Source organism: Phoca vitulina, unplaced genomic scaffold (assembly GCF_004348235.1).
Source record: "Phoca vitulina isolate PV1807 unplaced genomic scaffold, GSC_HSeal_1.0 scaffold21, whole genome shotgun sequence".
Classification (NCBI taxonomy): Eukaryota; Metazoa; Chordata; class Mammalia; order Carnivora; family Phocidae; genus Phoca; species Phoca vitulina.
The window spans coordinates 22,706,356-22,729,882 of NW_022589724.1; the positions used below are offsets into that span (position 1 = coordinate 22,706,356).

General features: G+C 42.4%; 1 protein-coding gene across 4 annotated transcripts in view; it reads right to left on the reverse strand.

The window, feature by feature from the left end:
* The window catches only part of DENND1A (DENN domain containing 1A), a 498,746-nt gene extending 481,513 nt beyond the window's left edge, over positions 1-17,233 (reverse strand). Inside the window, exon 1 of one of the 4 annotated variants that reach the window (XM_032418251.1) lies at positions 17,181-17,233. Coding sequence is in view for 2 of the 4 variants with exons in the window: in XM_032418252.1 (XP_032274143.1) it covers positions 16,939-16,955 (17 nt within the window). In the remaining 2 variants the exon portion in view is untranslated. The other 3 variants (XM_032418250.1, XM_032418252.1, XM_032418249.1) reach the window with 3 other exon arrangements.
* Between the last annotated feature and the right edge of the window lie 6,294 nt (positions 17,234-23,527).

The following is a 23,527-nucleotide window of genomic DNA, read 5'->3' on the forward strand; positions in this document are numbered from 1 at the left end:
TATTAGCGGAGTACCTACTATGTGCCTCATACTGTGCAAGTCACTCAAGGCTTAATAGTGAACAAGTCTTTTACAGTACCTGACTTCATGAAGTTCGTAGGCCATGGAAAGAACAAGAACAGTAAGAGTGAACTGACCTGATCAGATCTGCCCTTTGGAAGACTCACTCTGGATACTGTAGAGATGGGATTGGAGAGAAGCGAGAGTGGTAAAGAACCCAGTCGGGAGGAATTACAGGCATTATGCTCAGAGTATGGTGACCCGGACCACAGCAGTGGAGAAGGAGGCAGATACATGAATCAACAGGACTTGATGTTTGGATTTAGGAGGTGAGAGGTCTCCAACATCTTTCCTTCCTGCCCTCAATCTGCCTACTTAGGGTTCATGACATGTCTTTAGTTCTCACTATTCACCACTCTGTAATTGACTCCCAAACTCTATCTTTAGCTCCCACCTCTCCAATGACCTTCAAGTCCAAAATTTCAGCTGTCACTGGAGAGCTCCGCATGGATAATAAACTCACACTCAATAGAACCCAAATCTAACCAATGAAAAATCATACCCAGAAAATTTCAATTTCTTTTTTTTTTTTTTTTTTAGCTCTTCCACCTTTTTCTCTGTCACTCAGGCTACACAGAGTCATCATCTATCTGGTTGTGAAGACTTTCTAATCTTCTGATACCTACTTCTTAACAACTCTCACTGATAGCTGGACTCTTAAAAGACATTGTGATGCAAACCAAAAGGAAATATCCAAATATCAATCCTCATTACCTCTCTTCTATTACAATAGGTCAGTTGGTCTACCACCTTAGTCATTGTGCCCTTCAATCCTGGTTACACTCATGGATCATACACACACACTTTTAATAGGTAGGGAGAGCCACTTAATCTCTTGAATTACTTTTTTTTTTTAATTACTTTTAAAATGAGTTATATTGGTTATAATAATTACACACAAAAAGTACAGTGAGAACAGAGGCAAGAACAACTCTAACAGAGTATACTCAGAATTTTAGTTTCTTCTATAGGTCATTAGTTCAGAATCAGAGAGTATCAGGCAGTGAGGGAATAAAATTTTACCTCAGTAGCACAAATGCCTGCTAGTCACTAGGAATTCAACTGGAACAGTGAATATGAACCAGTTCTTCAGATACAAGTTCTGAGAAGGGGACCTGACAGCCACCTAGGGCCCAAAGAACAGTGCCCATGGTAACCCATTCATCCCGCTTATGGCAAACAAATCTAGATAGAGCTCACCTTGCTCAAGGGCATACAGAAAATAAAAGACCTTTTAAAAATACTGCAAATGGAGGAAAGGGAACATCATCTCTTAGAAGAATATATCTCTGAAAATGATTAAGAAATATGTTTCAGGAAACTGGTATCCTTAAATAGAACAGGAAAAAAAACATGACTTTTACAAAACAGGAACAGAAAGCTACAAGAGGGTAAGAAAGACAACAAATAAGAGCCTTTAAAAAAAAAAAAAAGGATGGAAGAAAAAAGAATAACTCCAAGGAGAAAAAAAATGCATGGCATTAGACACATTAACTACGGTACTGTTGCCAAAATGTTTAAACATGAACTTTAGCATGAGGAAACAATTAGACAAATTCTAAATGTGGGACATTCTATAAAACAACTGGTCTGGATGCTTTAAAAAGTCAGTATCAGGGGCGCCTGGGTGGCTCAGTCGTTGAGCGTCTGCCTTCGGCTCAGGTCATGATCCCAGGGTCCTGGGATCGAGCCCCGCATCGGGCTGCCTGCTCAGCAGGAAGCCTGTTTCTCCCTCTCCCACTCCCCCTGCTTGTGTTCCCTCTCTCACTGTGTTTCTCTCTGTCACATAAATAAAATCTTTAAAAATAAAATAAATAAATAAAAAGTCAGTATCAGAGCCAAAATGGGGGGGGGGGGGCAGAAGAACTGTTCCAGATAAAAGAGAACAAGAGACATGACAACTAAAGGCAACATATGATCCCTAATTGGACCCAGGCTCAAAAACAAACAGCTGTAAAGGACATTATTGGAACAACTGGGAAAATTTAAATATGGATTGTTTATTAGATAATGTTGTATGAATGTGAAATTTCTTGATGGTGATAAAAGTATCCTCATCATATATACAGAATATGGTTGTTCTTAGAAAATATGCACTAAAACACTAACAGATAAAAAACATCATGATGGTCTTAATTTGACATGGGATTATTCAGCCAAAATAAGTAAAATAAATATGTGTATATAATGGGGTGGGAGTGTAGGGAGGGGTTACCTATCCCCTCATATTATAGGAAAACACAGATAAGCATTTCCCTATTCCCATTGCTTATGAGTAAAACTTAATTTTCCTAAATTCAATGTTCATCCAAAAAGCTGCAATGACTGATAACTTTTTATACTAAAAACCACACCACTTCTATATTTTTCTAAAATACAATCCTCTTTCCTTTTTATGAGGCCAGCATGACCTTAACACCAAAATCTGACAAGAACATTACAAGAAAGGAGAATTACAGCCAAAATCTTCTATGAATATAGATGTGACCATAAAATAAGTATCAGGAAACTGAATCCAGCAATGTATAAAAAGGATAATATATCATGACCAAATGGGTTTATCCCAGGGATGCAAAGTTAGTTTAACATTTGAAAATAAATGTCACTTACATTAACAAATGGAAAAATCATATGATCATCTCAATAGATGTAGAAAAGGCATTTGATAAAATTCAACCTCCATTCATGACTAAAGCTGGCAACCCATAAATACCAATTGATGCAGACCAAAAAAATCTCCAACAAAACTCAGCCAAAGCACCAGAAAAGGGACAGCCTGACAAGTCAGAAAACTTAGGGGAAAAAAAACCCACCAAAAGTCAGCCAAACACCACAGAAAAACCTGTGTGGTCTCACATCCACTCAAGCCAGCAAAGGACAAGCAGGGAAGAAACCAAATTTCTACCTCGGCCAGGCTGTAATGAAAGACAGTCAGTCAAGTAGAGGGCTGGGACTTTCATCATCCCCAGCAGTAACGAGGACCCCCTCGATGTGGTTTCAGTGGAGAATGTGGAGAACCCGGACTTCCACTCTCCTGTGGCAGTAACTGAAGCCCTGGTGAGAGCAGCAAAAAAGGTACTGCTCTAGGGGCACCTGGGTGGCTCAGTCAGTTAGGCAGCTGACTCTTGATTTCAGCTCAGGTCATGATCTCAGGGTCCTGGATCAAGCCCCACATTGGGCTCTGTGCTCAGCAGGGAGTCTGCTTGAAGATTCCCTCTCTCCCTCTCCCCCTCCCCTCCACTCACGGGCGCGCACGCATGCACTCTAAAATAAATAAATCTTTAAAAAAAAAAAAAAAGCACTACTCTACACAGCCAGAAAGGTATCAGTGGAGGCCTCTTCAGAGAATCAGAACTCCCACCCACCACCTAGTAAAAGAGAATTTCCCACCCTGGTGTTAAGGAAGCCTGAACAGGGAACCTACACATATACCCCAATTGGCAGTAAAGGGCAAAGTATCCCCTTCCCCTTCTGAAGCAGTGTCAGAGGAAGCCAGCTAAAGACAGTAGGAAACTTTCTTCAAAGTTCTGGGGGCAATTTTTTTTACCTAGAACTCTAGCACCATACAAATTATCAATCAGGTGTGTGAAAGCAGACATTTTTCAGACATGCAAAAACTCAAATGCACCCTTTCTGCAAGTCCACTGCTATGGTTGTCCCCTATAAGAACTTGAATATGTACTCTGGCAAATGAAACAAAATAACACAGGGGCCAGGAAATAATGAAATAGGAGCATGGTGAAGGGACATTCCAGGATTACAACACTGTAGCTAACTTTGCACACATCAGAACAGGAAGGTAGGAAGAAGCCCTCAAGAAGAAAAAAAAGAGCCTTAAGACTGCAACTATGATTTTAAGTTTGGAAAAAATTAAGGATATGATAAAGCGAACAATGCAAGAGGGGAAAACGGATTAGAAATTCAGGGAGAAGGGAAAAATGAGACTATTTTTAAAAATCAAAATCCAGATATAGCTCTTTCTTTTCCACTCTCAAGGACTTTCTGAACTGCAGGCAGCAACGCAGACATGGCCAAGTCCAAGAACCACACCACACATAATCAGTTCCAAAATGGCATAGGATGGTATCAGTAAGCCCTAATCATAAAGAGAGGTTAAGGAGGTAGAATCTAAATTCCTAAGAACTTTAAACTTTGTCAAGAAACACAAGAAGGATCTAAAGAAAATGCAGACCAATAAAATAAATTAAGACCATCGAGGCCTTTGTCAAATTCAAGGTCCTGAAAGGCTTCAGTCTCAAGTTTGAGAGACATGCCCCCCCCCCTTTTTTTTTGAGACACATGCTTATTACAACACTGCCAGGGCACGGGGCTCTGGTCTGAGGCTACCAACAATGTCAAAGTCAAAGCCGAGGCTCATGCTCCCAAAAGTGCCCCAGCCCCCACAAAGGCTGCAAAGTAGAGGCTTCTGTCTGCCTACATGAGGAGGACTCTTGTGACACCCTGGGCTGCTATCTATACAGGGTGGGTGTCCCCCTCTATTCTTGTGCAAATAAATGCAAAACTAATCTATATATTAGCATAGAGAGGATAACTTTAAATTCTGGATGGATTATAAGAAAAAAGTTTATATGACCCCAATGTTAAGAATGTCCTCCTTCAAATGGGATGGCAATGCACCAAAAAGAAAAGGTTATTCCAGCACCCTACCTGGCCTGTGTTGAATAGTATTTAAATACTCATAACAACATTTAATTTTTAGACTTAACCTAAGGATAAATAAAAGACTTGGTTCTGGCCATGGATCAGAACTAAAATAACCACACGAAAGTAAAAGTACAGCCTAGAGAAACTAGAAACAACAGGTGTCCTTCCGTTAGAGAGTGAAGAAATACGAGAAAGACACTGTTGAAAGTTAATGGAATAAAAAGGGTTAAGTAACGATGTCAAAATAAAACCAGTATAGGAATTAGAAATAATAGGGGCGCCTGGGTGGCTCAGTTAAGCGTCTGCCTTCGGCTCAGGTCATGATCCCAGGGTCCTGGGATGGAGCCCCAAATCAGGCTCCCTACTCAGTGGGGAGCCTGCTTCTCCCTCACCCTCTGCCCCTGCTCCCTGCTTGTGTTCTCTCGAATAAATCTTTTTTAAAAAAATAGAAATAATATAAATATGTAAAGCCCTGGAAGAGGAAAAGAGAATTACTATAAAGGTACTCATCATCTTTCACTTCAGGGAGTCAACAAATACTGCCTAAGGTTAAATTAAGTGACATTTACCTAGGGGTTATGGGTTAACCATCAGAAGAACTAGAAGTAAAACTGTTAATACAGGTTCTGGGGGGATAGAGTACAGAATCAATGCTCTCCATCATGAACGCTTACAAACTATTTTACCATGTGCATTATAACTTGGATTAAAATAATTTTTAAAGTTTGACAAACACATTCCATTGTTGAAGCTGTAAGGTAAACAGGCACTCTCACATGTGGGAATATGAACTGGCACAACCCCTGTGGAGGGGAATCGGACACTATTTAACAAAATTACATAAAAATTTACTCTCTGACCTAGCAATTCCACTTCTAAAAATCTATCCCAATGGTATAATGGTAAAAATACAGAAAGGCACATGCATAAGAATATTCATTACAGCACCATTTGTAATAACAACACTGGAAGCAATCTAAGTGGCCATCAGTATAAGATTGGCTGAATAACCCATAATCCATCCATCCAATGGAGTACTATGCTGTCCTTACAGAGAAATGAGGATGATCCCCAGACGCTGCTAGAAGTGACCTCTTTAGAAGGTATAAGATGAGAAAAGGGAAGGAGAGAAAAGTGCATTCAGAATGCTACCATTTACCTGAGGGGATGGTGGTAGAAAATGTGAATATACATATGCATTTACCTTTATTTTTTTAATGAAATGACAAATGCACATTTAAAAAAATTACCTATGAAGGAGGAAAGGAACAGAGTAATGAGAGAGGGACAGAAGTTAAACTTCTCTGAATATACCTCTTTTGCATATTATATACCTCTTTTGTAGACTGTAGATTTGGCTTTGAAACCATATAAATATTTTATGTGATTACAAAACAAAATTATTTTTAAAATGCAATCCCAAAAGATTAAAAGGAAAAAAAAAAAAACTATTACTGAGCTGGTGACACAATCACAGGAAAAAAAAAACTATTTCTAATGGTTTTAAAACAGTAACTTGAATAGACCTTCCTAGTGGGATATAATCTAAAAACAAAAAAAAAAAACCCTGCCAAATTAAAAAAAAAAAAAACACAAAACCGACCTGTTTTCAGTAATCCTATTGCTGGTACTGCTGCTGAGTTGTGTGGGTGTTGTGGGATTAAGCACAAGTACTTATGTTGGTGTCACTGGAAATCAGCACTTTTGGTATGAGCGATAGGAGATTCAGATACAAGGGTGATGAGGTTAAATAAAAATGCTATAATCTTGAATTGGAAATATCAGTATGAACAGTTTAACACACACACACACACACACTTACTTCCTAGTGCTGACCCCTGGAAAAGCCTAGAATAACGGCTGACCTCATAGCAAAAAAATGAAACAAAAAGAGTCCCAAAACCCAAACTATAATCTCTAATACCACTTCCCACCAAATGGAAGCAAGGCTCCTTAGAGAAACAGGGGAATACAGGTCTGGAGCAGGAAAAATAGAAGATAAGCTCAGAACATCTTGTCCTACCAAAAGGCAGGGGAGCTATTAAAAGCTACCGGGATCCTGTCAAGGATTCTAGAAGCTAACATGAAGAAGCTGTCACTAAACAAAGATAGGACAAATTAAACATCAGTGAGAACTACAGTAACTCAAATATAGTAAACAGGTTTAAATCTGTGTTTAAGTGACACTTGGGGGAAAAAAAAACAGTCACCTTTCGAACACCAGCAAACTCAGTTTGAAAATAATTATCCTACTTTCCCTAGATGAACTGTACCTCAGGGTAACCAAACAGAGGATAGGGGGAAGTTTTTCTATATAGAAGTATTATAGCTAATATGAAGAAATGATAGATGCAAAAAATCACCATTTTACAGCCCCTAATAAATTAATAGACCAAAAAGAGATAATCAGACATAATGTGTTTGTTTTTTTTTTTCAAGATCCTATTTATTTGACAGAGAGAGAGAGAGAGACAGGGGGAGAGGGAACACAAGCAGGTGGAGTGTGAGAGGGAGAAGCAGGCTTCCCGCTGAGCAGGGAGCCCAATGCGGGGCTCAAACCCAGGGCTCTGGGATCATGAACTGAGCCGAAGGCAGATGCTTAACGACTGAGCCACCCAGGTGCCCCCATAATGTGCCTCCTGATGGAAGTACCTATCACCACATTTTAAGTATTCTTGTCAAGAAAATGAACTTGAGTCTGATCAAGTAACTAAACCTAACTACCAATTTGTAGGAAATAAAGGGGACAGGACATATTAAACAGGATGCAACGTAAACTACATAGAACAAATAACATGCTTCTTCAATAAATAAATTGCAAAGGGGAAAAAAGAAAAGATACTTATCAACCAACTGCAAAGTATGACCTTACTTGATTTAAACAAATCAACACTAAAAATATATATAACTAGAAAACTTTGAACACTGACTAGATATTTGATGATACAAAGGAATTTTTTTTTTAGGTGTGATGTCATTGTTATGTTTTTAAAAAGAAGGTCTATCTTTTAGAGACACATACGGAAATATTTAAGAATAAGATAGGACAGGGACTCCTGGGTGGTGTAGTCAGTTGAGCAACCGACTCGGTTTCAGCTCAGGACATGATCTCAGGGTCATGTGATGGAGCCCCATGGCGGGCTCTGCAATGTTTAAGATTCTCCCTCTCCCTCTCTCTAAAAACAAAACAAAAACAAAACGAACAAACAAAAAAAACCAATGAGATAGGACAGTCGGGATTTGCTTCAAAATAATCCAGGTCTGGAGGACAGGAGGAGTTATAGTCAGTTATCTATAAATGGAACTAAATAAGCCATACATTAATAAGTGTTTTAACAGTAATGGCCATTTGAGGGTTCACTGTACTATTCTCTCTGCTTTTGTAAATGTTTAAAATTTCCCTTAAAAAAGTTTTAAGAACAATAATTTTAAGCACCCAGGAAAAAGAAAGATTAAAAAGACCAGAAGTGGGGGGGCGCCTGGGTGGCTCAGTCGTTAAGCGTCTGCCTTCGGCTCAGGTCATGATCCCAGGGTCCTGGGACCGAGCCCCGCATCGGGCTCCCTGCTCCGCGGGAAGCCTGCTTTCCCTCTCCTACTCCCCCTGCTTGTGTTCCCTCTCTCACTGTGTCTCTCTGTCAAATAAATAAAATCTTTAAAAAAAAAAAAAAAGACTAGAAGTGGGGATGCCTGGGTGGCTCAGTCAGTTGAGTGTCTGACTCTTGGTTTCAGCCCAGGTCATGATCTCAGGGTTGTGGGATCGAGCCCCGCATCGGGCTCTGTGCTCAGTGTGGGAGTCAGCTTCAGATTCCCTCTCCCTCTCTCATTCTCTCTAATAAATAAAATCTTTAAAAAAAAAAAAAAAAAAGAAGAGACCAGAAGTGAATAGTACTATCAGCTAAACAAAGATAAATATAAATGGTGTAAATCTTATGTAGAACTGAATAAAATTTTCAAATAGTTTGAGAGAGGCATCAAATGTTCAATATTATTGTTCTAATTATTCACATGCTCATCTTATCTAAGTGGACTTTAAGCTTCTTTTCTCCCAGCCAGCAAAAGGAATAGTGCTTTGCATATATGAGGATCACAGTCCTTCAAAGAAATTCATAAATTATACAACACATCATTCCTAACATACTCACAGAGAGGAAGCAAATACTTTCTCTATGGCTTTAAAAAAAAAAAACCTATAAAATGGAACATTTGCTGTGACATTAACTCCAGGGGGTTCAGACAAGTGTGCCTGTCCTCTCCTAGCAATATTAATGATAGCTGCCATTTACTCAACAATCATTTCTCTGCCGAAGGTGAGATACAAGATCGCTTCTAATCCTCACAACAATCCTACAGGTGAATTTATTAGCTTCCTTCTACAAATAAAAAAAAAAAAAAACTGAGGCTGAGAAACTTGGGACTCGGATGGGGACTGCGTGTGTCTCCGAGGCCCACATCCCTCAGCTCCTCTCACACCCTGCAGCACAAGAACTGTTTGCTTGGAGTCAACCAGCATCTTTCTCTTGATTGGTTTCCTTCCTCCTATTTATTCAAACAGACTAGGTGAGATCAATGAAACCTTTCCTGTGGCTCGAGTGAGTTGGAAAGTTTATTTTTTCCCCTCTCTAAATCGAACATGGACGGATTTCCCTTCAGCAACTTGGCTCAGCCCACTTTAAGTCTTACTCATCGAATGAAGTACACACATTCACTATGGAGCCCTTAAAGATCTCCTCCTTTCTCATTGCAGACTACAACGCCTTCTCCCAATTAGAACTTTCCACTTTCCCTCAGAAAAGCAAACACATTACATAACTGGCCCTCACCTTCCAAACACTCATTTATAATGTAACTTTGCTAACCTCGGCAAGTTGATTCTTCTCTTGCCTCTTACATGTAACTTGTCGCCAAGTCCTGTCAATTCTACCTAAAATCTCTCTTAAATCTGTCCCTTTTCTTTCAACAACCAAAACCTCACTTCAGGCCTGGATCTTCTACAGCATAAACACAGTTCCATAAACCAGTGGTCTCCAAATTTTTTTCCATGCACTTCTTCCTTTCAAAAAATTTGAACATACATCTGATACACATATATTTCTAAATTATGAGGATGTCTTACTATACTAATAACATACATTCAAGACCACAAAAACAGGTATTTTGAAGACATATAAAAACAAATATAAGTTCTAACATCTTTTACACACCCCAGTGGATCATCTTGTACAGGCCAGAGATACCACAGTTCTATACTGCTGCTGCTGGAGTAATCTTCCTGAAAACCCAAATCTGGTCGTGTTACATTCCCAGCTCAACTCTTTCAGTGGCATCATGTTCCAGTGGCTAAGCTTACTTTTTCAACTCCATCTCCTCTAGCCCTTATTCACATGTCCTGTATTTCTGCCATACCTGTCTTTTACACAGTTCCCTCTGCCTACAAAGTCTTTGACAGCCACGGGTTTATACATTAACAGTATCTCTAAGAAAAAAATACATTCTAAATACCATAACCAATTTACAAATGAACTTTGGCAATATAACCTATCTTTTCTATAGGAAGTCAAATATTTTGAACATACCTTTTGTTACTTCCTTTATATGGCTCCTTTTCAAGTCCTAAATACTTGGAGAGAATGGGTATGGATTCCAATAAAAGTCAAAGAGACCAACTTTGCTTTTGTTTTCTTTGGTTTATTTTTCTTCCTTGTTTATCTTTCCATTTCCCAACAAAATCCTTTTAAGCAAAAAGGATGTTGTAAATCCAGAGATGAGTTCCCTCTAGGGCCAGGAAAAAGGCTGAACCTTTGCAACCCACAATGAGAATTCCAGCTAGGAGTTTACACACAGATGTAACAGCCCGAGACACATTTTTCTACAACACTCCAGGTTTTACCTTCCCTGTTTCAACTTCCTAGGTGCTGTGCAAAGCCCTCCACGACTGCAATGGCTAGGATTAGAATGATGGAGTTGTACCAATACACTGCCCAGAAAAGTCATGAAAATTCAAGTGACTGACTTTGAGCACTAATAATGGGGAGCTCAGTCTCCAATAAAACTCTCATTCCACCACCCCAAGTCTTTGTATGGTCTTCCATGGGGACTAGCAGGGAAGCACTGTGTGGTGAGAGGAAAGAGACGAGGTAGTAGCGGGCGGGGGGGGGGGGGGGGAGCCCTGGATGAAGGACATCACATTTCAACTTCTGGTCTCGACCCACAGTAGGGAGACAGGTCAGCTCTGCTACACAACAGGCCTCACAAAACAAGCAAGTCTGTGGTGCATTTTGGTAATGGGATCCTATAATGAGCACTCCAAAAACAAGACTGAAGCAAAGCTATCCTCAGAAGCCAAAGCTGCTTCTCTGTACCAGAAAACAATGAGAAGGGGTTATCCCACTCCCAAGTCATAAGACTTCCACTGTTCTCCCTCTGGGAATGCCTCCTCCCTTAATCAAGTCTCACCTTTCTTTCAGTTCAAGTTTCAACCTCTTCTGAGAAACCTCTCTGTCTACCCTGATCTTTCGTTTTCTACATGACTCATTTGGGCCAAATCAAAACCACAATGAGATACCACTTTACACAAAGTGGTACAATTGCTTTGGAAAATAGTTTAACGGTTTCTTAAACAGGGTTACCATATGATCCAGCAATTCCACTCCCAGGTATATACCCAAGAGAAATGGAAAACATATGTCCACACAAAATGTTCACAGCAACATTATTCATAACAGTGAAAAAGTGGAAACAACCCAAATACCTAACAACTGACGAAGAGATGAATAAAATGTGGTTTATCTATACATGAAATATTATTCAGCAATTAAGAAGTAATGAAATATTTATATGCTATAACATGAATAAACTTTGGGACCATAATGTTAACTGAAAGACAAAGGATTATATACTGTATGATTTCATTTATGTGAAATGTCTAGAATACATCTACAGCAACTATAAGTAGATTAGTGATTGCTCAGGGCTGAGAGGGTTTGGGGGGAATGGGAAGTGAATGCTAATGGGCACAAGGTTACTTTCTGGGGTGATGAAATGTTCTTTAAATTGCATAGTAGTGATTGATCACACTTCTCTGAGTATGCTAAAAATCATTTGTACATTTTAAAAAATAAATTTTATAGTGTGTTAATTACATCTTAAGTTGTCTTCCGACTGCCATGGCCTACAAGGCCCTACTCAGCCCCCAGGCTGTATCTCTGACCTTACCTCAAGGCTGTCCCATCAGTCACTACCCAAACCGCTGGCCTTCTAGCAGTTCCTGAAATGCCTCTAGGGTTTTCTTGCCTCGAGGCCTTTGTATACGCTCAACTCCACCTGGGATGAAAAGTCTTGCCCAGTCCCTTTACAGGACTAATGATTTCTCATGCTTGAAGTCTCAGCTCACATGTCAGCTCTACAGTAAACCCTCCCTCACTGCTCTAAAACAGGACAGCCACCCCTGCATTCTCCCTCAGCATCTCATTTCCTTTCAAGCACATCCACATGGCTTTATGGGAATTGATCTGTTATTTTTAACCTGTTGGGTCCACCAGACTCTAAGCTCAATGAGAGTAGGAATAAATAGGTATTATTCAGCATAATTCTCAAAATTTAACACAATTCCTGGCATGTGCCTAAAAATGGTAATTAACATTTTTTATTTCCCTAATATGCCACGTCTTCACAGATACTGCTGCTCCCTCTACTGAGACTACCGCCACCATCATCCCCACTCCCCTCTGCTACCACTCTTGCCCTTTGCACACCTTTACTCATCTCTCCTTTCTCAGCTAAAACACCTTCTTGATGAAGGCTGCTTTCCTTTCTTGAGCTGTCCCGAGAAAAGTCTCTCCATTTCCTTACCTATTCAGGACTAGCTGCACCTCAACCATAGCACTGACCGGAGTGTATCATACTGACGCTCTTTTGGTGGGGAGGGGCCTGGAGGGAGTTTGTTTTGTTTTGCATTTGTCTCACTACTTTGGAAAACCTTAAAATGAAGAAAAACCATTTCATTTTTGTGTCCCTAGCACGTAGCCCACTACCAGGCACATGATACAGTACTACTAATCAAGACAATACCAATAATGACTAACATTTTTGAGTGCTCAATATGTGCTTCACACCCTTAGGTCTATAGTGAGTGAATGAATAAATGGATACCCTTCTTGGTCACAAAACCTCGAAGAGGTCACAGTCTGACAGGGACAGAAGACAGGTATGCTGGCTAATGCAGAATACATACCACTACAGGGCCAAATGAGCTGCCCTGTCCTGTCCCTACGCCTTCAAATCTTAAGAGTATGCTTTTCTCTGCATCCATAAATGTCAGGTTTCCTCAAACTCACTTAGACTACTTCCTTCGATTACTTGCAATCCACTTCCTGCCCTTGGTGCCTGGAAACAATTTCTAGGATGTCACCACAAGCAATATTAAACTGCCACAGTTTCCTGCTGTATGTCTGCATTATCAGTTAAATTGCTTCATATTAACCGCATTCTAGTCCACTGGGATCACTCAAACACTAAATAAGATTTAAACCTACCTGTCAAAGATTGCCAGTTTCCACTGCTCCTTTTATCCCTCTAGATAAAGGTCTGCTCAGATTTAAAGTTCAGGAGCTTTCCAGGGTGCTCCCTGCATACTGGTGACCTTTTCTTTCCCTGGCCAAGTAGATGTTTGGTTTGAAGCTAGACAATGTTCATTTAGATAAACATGAACTATAAAAACACACTTTAGAAAAAAGTAATTCTCTACATAGACCAGGGCAATTAACTTAAAAACATAAAAACTCTTTATCCTCAAGAGTTCAGGTAGCAAACTGTTCTTTTAATTCTATGTACACTCAACTTGGAGCCTTAGTCAGGATCTTAATTCAGATCCTACCATAAATCATTAATCCTACCTTAAATCAGTCCATAAACTCTTCCTCAACAACTTTGTATGTCAGGTACCGGGTTTGACACAGGGAACTCAAGGACAAATAAGACAGTCCTGCTCTCAAGAAGTTTATCTCCCGTTTAATACGGAAGACAGTCAAGGAACTGAATTTGATGCTAGAACAGTGATCAACACAAGGGGCCACAGAAACTCATGAGGGGCACCAGGCCTGGGCTGGCGAGGAGTGCACAGATAAAGGGCACCTTCTTTAGGGTGAAGAGAAGATGCACAGATGAGGGGCACCTGGCCTAGGCTAGGGGGGTGGTTGCACAGATGAGGGCAGCTGGCCGAGGCTGGGGAGGGGTTGAGGGTGCAGAACCGGCATCAGGGCAGGCTTCCTGGGGATAGCATCTAATCTTAGGCAAATAAACTCCCATTCTCTCACATGAAAAATGTGGTTAGTAGTGCCTACATCATTGGACAGTTGTAGGGATTTGGTAAAATGGTTCACATAAAGCAATACCATCATGCCTGACACAGAGACTGTGCTCAACCCGCCTTAGCTTGAAGTGTGATTAAGCACTAAATCTCAACACCTGTGCCTAGCAACGCACCTGCTTTATTACTAATCATACAACAGACACCAGCTGTACAATTACACAGTATTGTTTTAATCAACTTTTATTGTTTAATAAGAGAATGTTAAGTCCTGCTCTTCACATCAACAGTCTAATTCCTTGATCAAAACTTTCTTCATTTCTTAGAACATACCATTTCTGACACTTCTGGCATAAAATACACAGGTTTTCTTAGTTTGATAGAGAAGGTATAAAAGAGAACAATTGCTGAATTTTTAATACAGGGCCAGCAATCATGTTGATACAGCATTTATTGCTCATTATGACTCTGCAACATATAGTCTTCCCCATTATACCCTTAGGGAAACTGAGGGTGAAAGAGGTAGTTTGTGTGAAGTTCCACAGTCAGTAGACAAAAGAGCTGGAATTTGAACCAGATCTGATTCCACATCATCAGCCTGACCGGGCCACACAGCATCAGAGATAAGAGGAAACAGTGGCGGCCACAGCGCTCTCCTGTTGAGGGGCCCCGGAGCACTGTGTTCCACCCCACCCCAACGCACACGCATACGCGCGCGTACACACACCCACACACACACACGACTGTCCCTACACAACAGAGCCTGCACACTTAGATTTCAACTCAGGCAGCTCAATACCTTGAGCTAATTCTGTTCTTTCCTGTCAGGGTAAACAGTGACCAAAGCTCTATTTCCTCCAAAGACTAGGGCAGCATCTATATAGATGGTCCCTAGCCACCTGCCCATCCCCATATCTAGCTGCAGACAGAAGTTGCTTAGTCAATAGTCACCATAAATCACAACTATTTTTCATAACTTCTCTTCATATTCTCTTTGTCTCACCACAAATAAAGCAAACATTTTCCCAAGCCTAAGCTTTTATCTCAGTCTAGTTTCAAGATCAAAAAAGCTATTCTTTATGTTAATTTCACCTTAGTATGTTCCTTCACCCAAGTGCTCAGATATAACAGTAATGGGTTCCACAAAACACTTGAGAAATGTATGCTAACCTGCAACCTTCAAGAGCAAGACAGAGACAGGATGTCTAGTCATCTGACCTTCCACGCATTGGATTTTCATGCTGGTTCTGGCACTGACAGCCTCATGTCAAGCAAGTTTCTGAACTTCTTTATAACAAAGGTAAGCATCCTCACAAGCATACTCTGCGACTGTAAGGTGGCTTTTGGAAAGTGTTTCTAAGTGCTATTGAAATTCAAGTTTACAACTCTTTCTTGGAAACAAGAGCTAAACTTGGAGTACCTCCTTAATCCCAATGCTTTACAAACTACGTCTTTTTACCTCCCACACCTCTTAAACTGTTGTTTGGAGCACACTTCTTTCTCCCCTTGTTTCCACAAAATCAAGAATGAACAGTGTGCTCATCCGACTGTTCCATTTTCATCATCATAAGCAAACTTTTCTAGCTTCATTTAGCGGATGTCTCAGGGCTGCTGCAGCACATGAGACATTTAGTGAATGGGAAGCCTAAGCCAGTCAAGGGACTACAAGGATGGGCAAGGGTCACGCTGCATGGACATCGACTGGACATGAGAGACAACATCTGAATAATTATTAGAGTTCGTCCCCAAGGCCCTTCCCCTTTCAAACTTCCCAAGCATTATTCTCAAAGTGCTGAAATAAACACATTCCACAGACTTTCTTGTAAGCAGGTTTAAAGTGTCCTATGGTGCTCCTGCTGTTGTTTTTTGAACTTTACATTAAAAAGCTTTGTCACGAGAAAAAAATAATAATAAAGTGTCCTATGAAAGCTGTTTAGGGAAAAGCCTATGCTGTCAACTTTGTTTTTAAGTGCCCTTAAACAATTCTATTACTCATAGAGAAAAGTGAACATTTGTTAGTGATTAGAGATAAGGCATCTCATGTTCTGGAGCTGAGGAAGGGAGAGGCCGAAAAAGGACCTGACGGGGAGGGGAGATAGAGTCTAAAGCAACACACCCAAATTGGACTGCATAAAAGTTGCACTTTCCAAAGTAGTCAACTTCTAGGTTTAGAAGCAAGGCAACAATGTTTCAATGGGTTCTGACGTTTGATGTATCAACAATATCCCCAGAAAACTAATCCCCCACTGAGGACCCCAGGTGAATGAATGAGGGAATTTGCCAGATTGGATTACAAAGCCTTTCCAACCACTATCAAGATCAGGTGCTCAATGACGACACAGAGCCATCTTTCTTCATAGCCTTTGGCCCTTGCTGTGTGGAGACTTTCACAGATAAGAGAGGTAGAAGAGGAAAGAGAAAAGGGCCTTCCTCCTCAGGCCATCCAGACCTTAAATCCATGAGTGGCCCCACCGAGGACCTCAGGCGACTTTATGTGGGGACCGCAGGCCGTAAGCAGACCTCTCAGGACCTGCCCAACTCTCAGGGGCGCCCCAAACACACCCATTTGGGGAGTTGCTTCCGGAGATTTCTCGCCCTCCCCCCAACAGTTGTATGAGCATTTTCAGAGGTTCTATTACCCCCGGGAGGGGGGCCACCTTGTAATCTCTGCGACTCCCGCCCTCAGGTAAGGAGGGGACACCTGACCACTGGAGCCCTTCCACCCCGCGCGCACCCCGCCCCCGCGCCTCCCTGGATCGCCATGGCAACCGTCCCCCTCCCCGCGTGACGCCGGCACGCGGGGCGCCCCTCAGGCCCCGGCAACAAGTCCCCCGCGCCGCCCGCGGCCTGCAGCCCTCTCCCGGCCTCGCCGCCCCGCGCCCGGCCCGGCTCCGCCCGGCCGCACTCACTTGATCCTGGAGCCCATGGTCCCCGGGCCTCCTCATGGGCCCGCGGGCCCCGCTCGGCGCTGCGCTGCCCGCCCGCCCGCGGCCGACCGGCCTCCCTCCGGCGCTCTCCCCGCCCCTTCCTCCCTTCCCTCAGGCTGGGCCCGCCCGCTCGAAGCTCGCTCCCTCGTCGCCGCCGCCGCCGCCTCCCCGGGTTAATGTACTCGCTCCAGCCCGGCGAACGCCATGGTCGCCGGCGCGCGTACCCGGCGCGCACCGCCCCCTCCGCCTCTCACACCGCCACCTCCTCCTGCCCGCGCCGCCGCCGCCACCCGCGGGGGCTGCCGGGAAGTGTAGTCCGCTCGCTGGAGGCGGGGCCGCCTGAAGGCTGTGCAGGGCGGGAGCCGCTCATCAGCCCGCGGGACTCGCGGAGCTGGGCGCGCCGTTTCCCCGAGGACCCCCGAAGACTTCCACCCATTGTGCTCCCATTGAAACCTCCACCTACAGAGTGTGGTGAATATACCCTCATCCTATAGAGGCCCCCGAGCTAACCTGAAGAAACCTTCACCCATTCCAACATTATGAGTCCTCCCGCCCAGTAGTTTTGGCGTTGAGATAATGTCTCCCATTCAGGCCTCCGGGAAAACACAAGTTTTCCCTTTTTTAAATGCCATACCTTCCAGTAAGTTCCTTAAGGGGCCACAGACCCTCTTCTCTATCACACTATCCACTTCCCCAGCATGGTCCTTGATGGAAGCCCCTTCCTCTCCCCTTAGATCGTTAAGGAGACCTCTCATACCCACAAGAACAGCACCGGAGGCTTCGTACTACCCATTTAGTGACTCTGCTCTGCCCTACCCTACACTTGAGGACTTCTGCCTCCCTTTATAAGCCATTTTGGGGGCTCCATACAGAAAGGTCATGTCACCGTAATAGTCCCTGATAGAGAGTAGTTACTCAACGCAAATGAACGTATTTGAGTCACGCACCAACCTGCTACCTGCCTCCTGTCCTCCTTGGGGCTCACTTTCATGAACACCCCAATATCATTCCCTCTAAGCCTGGGGGAATCACAAAGGAAGCAATAAAGACGGCTGCCCTTAGTACCGACCGTTCACTGAGTGGGTGAGTGTTCTCCCTGAACCAGGCACTACTGGTTCTCTACTATTTCCCCTACATGGTGAGCACCGATCCTCACAATAATCTTGTGAGTTTATCCCCTACCCCCACCCCCCCGCCAACACACACACATCCATTTCACAAAGAGGAAAGGTTACATAACTTGCGACTGGTGGAGCGGAGATTAGCATCCAGGCTGAATAATTCCAAACACATGTGACACAGTTATGATTTAGGATGACACCTTTGGCTACAAGTCAGAAGACATAGGTTCATGGTTCACTTTTGAAATTAATCTTTTCTTCTCCTTCTTCCTCCTCTTCTTCTTTTACAATTTTCTGTTTTAAAATGCCATTCATTCCTTCTGCCATTTTAGCTCTTGTAAATTCCTGAGCCGTCTTCTCACCCCTCAATCACTACAGTAACTGGTCCTAGGTCCCAGCCGAGCAGGGAGCAAAGCAAGCAAGAAGAACCGCCTCTTTTGGAGTTATATTCTGTATAAAGGTAATTTCTCTCTTTTGCCTATGCCTTGAGATTGTTGAAAGCAAAGAATGAACTTTTTTGAATTAAAGCAAAAAAATTGAAAATCCAAACCACCATTTTGAATTCAAAGTCTTTTGCACCCAGACACCAACACTGACTTATAAACACCCCCAGGAGCAAAGCTCTGCTAGACAGACAGGTCCTCTGTGGTGTTTATTCACCTTGTTTCCTATGAACCCTCTCCAAAGAACAGTTGTTATCAAGATCTTCCCTGGAATGAGCAGCCAGTTCAAAAGCTCTGAGCAGGAGACTATAAATAAAACAAAGTTATTTGGTGGAGGGCAAAGTTGGCTGCTTTTCAAAGGAGGTTGTAGCCATCCTGGCCACAAAAATGTCTGGGTGCCTGCTGGGTGGTGTGCATGTGTGTGTGTGTGTGTGTGTGTGTGTGTGTGTGTTTTGGAGGGGAAGACTGGAGGTGGGCTTGAGGGGTTATGTATCTGTCCAGGTGGCCTCTGAAACAGCAGGGTGGTCTGGGGAGAGAGCATTGAACTGGGAGTTAGGAGTCTGACTTATAATGCTATAGCTGCATGACTGTCGAGCAGAGCAATTTAAAACAAATGATTAGAAAATTGCCTGGTTCAGTTTCCTCCTCAGTAAAATGGCTAGAGGATGAGGAGGAGCTCACATCATAAGAGAGAGTATAATGTAGGAGCTAAGAACCCAGAATATGGAGCCATACTTCCTGGGTCCGATCTCAACTCTATCTCTGACTAAATGTGTGCCCTTGGGTAAGTTATTCACTCTCTCTGTGCCTCAGTTTCTCTGTCTGTAAAATGGAAATTATGGTCATAGATCTTACCGAGTTGACATGAAAATTAAATGAGTACATGACACTTATAAAGTATTTAAACAGTGACCAGCTTATAGGAAGCATGCAAAAATTAACAGCAACTATTATATGCACAACTCAGCACAGTTTTGCTTTTATTATTAATAGTAATAATCTTCATAATAGTCCTGTACTTGGATTGAGGAGAACTGAGTTTCCAACCCAGAATGTAATTGTTTACATTCCGAGTCAGAATTTAGTTCAGCTGTAAATGATAGAAGACTGAAATAACAGCGACTGAAAAAAAAGAGTTTCTCTTTCACATAAGGTCTGGGGATGAACGTTCCAGAGCTGGTATGGCAGTTCTATAAAGCATACTGTAAGATTTGAAGGCATAGAAACAGGACAGGTCAGCTGATTTGGCCTTGTGGTAGTGTTTATTCTGCTTTAGCCTGTGTACCTGTCTTCTGTTTCTGTCAGACTCTTTGAGGTTGGTGGCCCAGAATTCTATCTTATTGTGCCCCTATTCTCCCAGTGAGCTTCCACCTTGTGGTCCAGAAGAGCTGCTTGAACTCTAGCCATCTAATCTGCAACCCAGCCAGCAGGAAGAAAGAAGGTCATGCCTAATCCCAACCCCTAATCTTTAAATACACTTCCCTGGAGTTCCTCACACCACTTCCCTTTACATTCTATTGGCCAGAACTTAGTTATACAACCACATCTCATTAGGAAATAGAGCCCTTTTTTTTTTCCAGACAATCATGTGCACAGCTGAAGGGGGTCATTTCCAGGGAAGAAAGGGAGAAAAAAGGGACACCTGGGTGGTTCAGTTGGTTAAGCGTCTGCCTTCGGCTCAGATCATGACCCCAGAGCCCTAGGATCGAGTCCCACATCGGGCTCTTTGCTCAGCAGGGAGCTTTCTTCTCCCTCTGCCTGCCACTCCCCCTGTTTGTGTGCGCACGCTCTCTCTCTCTGACAAATAAATAAATAAAATTTAAAAAAAAAAAGAATGGGAGAAAAGATATTGCAAGACAGCCGGCAGGCTCAACCAAGCCATGCTTGCCTTTATGACCTTGGGCAAGTCACTGTATTTCTCTGGGCCTCAGTCTCCCTATACCCAAAGTAAGAGAATCAGACCAAATGATCTCTCTTCAAATCCCTTTTCAGGGGCACCTGGGTGGCTCGGTCGGTTCAGCGTCTGACTTTGGCTCGGGTCATGATCCCGAGGTCCTGGGATCAAGCCCGCCTGGGGCTCCCTGCTCAGCGAGGAGTCTGCTTCTCCCCCTGCCCCTCCCCTCCCTCTTGCTCTCTCTCTCTCAAATAAATAAATACAATCTTTTTTTAAAAAGCCCTTTTCTGTTCTGAAATTCTATAATTCAGTTTTATAAACTTAGATGAATCTGAGGTTATTCAGATAAAAGGAGGCCTCTCTGCCAAGTACATGGCATAATCAATTGTTGGAATTGAAACCTTCCGGTGATGAGGAGGGATTTAGGAACTTGGCCTTCTGGCCTGTTGTCAAAATAGGCTAAGCATCCCTAGCGGATAAATAGTCCAACAGTGTGTGTGATACCACCCGCGCACTCTGATGCTCCTGTTTCCAAGTTTGCCCTCACTCTCTGTACCTGTTTGGGTTTTTCTGCTTAGGATTTTGAGAGCTGTATCTATTGAGGGAAGGATGGCAATCCCAAAGATCTCTCATACCTCATTAACGATATGATATGAAACAGCAGGACCAGTGGTCCAGTGGTATGTTGTTCTGGTCCACTTAGTCGTGATTATATATATATTTTTTAAATTGGGATAAAATTCACATGCCATAAAAGTCACCATTTTAACATGTATAAGTCAATGCTTGTTAGTACAGTCACAAAGTTGGACAACTATCACCACTACCTAACTTGTACCACTTCATCATCCCAAAAAGAAACCCTGCATCCACTAGTGTTCACTCATCCCCTTGCCCCTGGCAACCATGAATCTTTCTGTCTCTATGCAGTTGCCTATTCTGGATATTTCATATAAGAGGAATCACATAATAATGCGGCCATTCTGCCTGGCTTCTTTCACTTACCATAATGTTTTCAAAGTTTATCCATGCCGTACCTCCTGTCAGTACATCATTCCTTTTGATTGCCATGTAACATTCTATTGTGTGGATGGACCACATTTTGTTGTCGATGGGCATTTGGGTTGTTTCCACGTTTTGGCTATGATGAATAACGCTGCTCTGAACATTCACGTACAAGTTTTTGTGCGGACGTATGTTTATAATTCTCTTGGGTGTTGTGGTTATGTTCTTCGGAAAGAAGATGCAAAGTGCATTGTGGGTCTCCTTGGAGGAGAACACAGGTCTTTCCAGTAGTAAGAGAATAGACACTGGAATAAAGCAGATCCAAGGTGCTCATTAAGTGAATTTGGAGAAAGTTACTTAAACTCTCTGAGCCTTAGTTTTCACATTTTTAATAAGGGGATGATAATACCCACCTCAGGACGATGAAATGAAATAAAGAATGTAGGATTCCTGCTATATACATTTGGTATTCAATAAATGGAAATATTATTGTGCTAAACTGTCAGATTGATAAAGACAGAAACTACATCAGGCTTATCCATACCTAGACCTCAACATCTACAGAGCCTGGCATGCATGCAGTGACCAATAAATATTTATTGAATAAATAAATAAATGACCTCAAACCCTCATTTTGAGGCTCCTCTCCTAGAAATAATAAGCCACAGAACATGGGGTACCTGGCTGGCTCAATCGGTGGAGCGACTCTATCTCAGAGTTGTGAGTTTGAGCCCCACGTTGGGTATAGAGATTACTTAAAAATGAAAATCTTTAAAAAGAGCAAATAAAATCTTTAAAAAAAAATAAGCCACAGAACAAGATTTGGGAAATGCTTTCTTCCTTAAATTTGAACTTAGTGTATTAAATTAATACGTCTTGGGGCGCCTGGGTGGCTCAGTCGTTAAGCGTCTGCCTTTAGCTCAGGTCATGATCCCAGGGTCCTGGGATCAAGCCCCGCATCAGGCTCCCTGCTCGGCGGGAGGCCTGCTTCTCCCTCTCCCACTCCCCCTGCTTGTGTTCCCTCTCTCGCTGTGTCTTTCTCTGTCAAATAAATAAATAAAATCTTTTTAAAAATTAATTAATTAATTAATTAATACGTCTTTACCTTCTATTTTTTATATTTTCTTTTTAAAATTGCGATAAAACACACATAAGATTTACCACCTTTGCCATATTTAAATATACATTCAGTTGCATTAAATATATTCAGAGTATTTTTCTATCATCACCACCCTCCATCTTCAGAACTTTTTTCAAAATCTCCCCAAACTGAAACTCTGTACCCATGAAGCAATGACTCCCCATTCCTCCCTCCTCCAACCCCTGGCAACCACCAGAGACTTTCTGTCTCTATGAATTTGACTACTTTAGGAACCTCGTGTAAATGGACTCATACAGTATTTATCCTTTTGTGACTGGTTTACTTCATTTAGCGTAATGTCCTCAAGGTTCACCCATGTTTAGTTTCGTTTTCTTTTGTTTAAGTGGGTTCCATGCCTAACGTGGAGCTTGAACCCAGGACCCCAAGATCAAGAGTCCCACCTTCTACTGACTGAGCCAGCCAGGTGCCCCAAGGTTCATCCGTGTTGAAGTATGTGTCAGAAACTCCTTCCTTTCCTCTGTATGTATGCACTACATTTTGTTTATCTGTTCATCTGTCCACGGATACTTAGGTTGCTTCCACCTTTTTGGCTATTGTGAATAATGCTGCTATGAACATGGATATATAAATATCTCTTGAGTCCCTGCTTTCAGTCCTTTGGGGTATATACCCAGAAGTAGAATTGGCAGATCATAGGGTAGTTCTATTTTTAATTTTCTGAGGAACCGCCACACTGTTTTCCACTGTGGCTGTGCTATTTTACCTTCCACCAGCAGGGCAGGAGAGTTCCAATTTCTCTCACCAACCAAGTGCTCACCAACACTTGCTGTTTCTATTTCTCCATAGTAGCCATCCTAATGGATGTGAGGTAGTATCTCATTATGCTTTTTTTAAATTTTATTTATTTATTTGACAGAGAGAGAGAGCATGAGCAGGGGGGAGGAGCAAGGGGAAAGGGAGAAGCAGACTCCCCGCTGAGCGGGGAGCCCTATACGGGACTCAATCC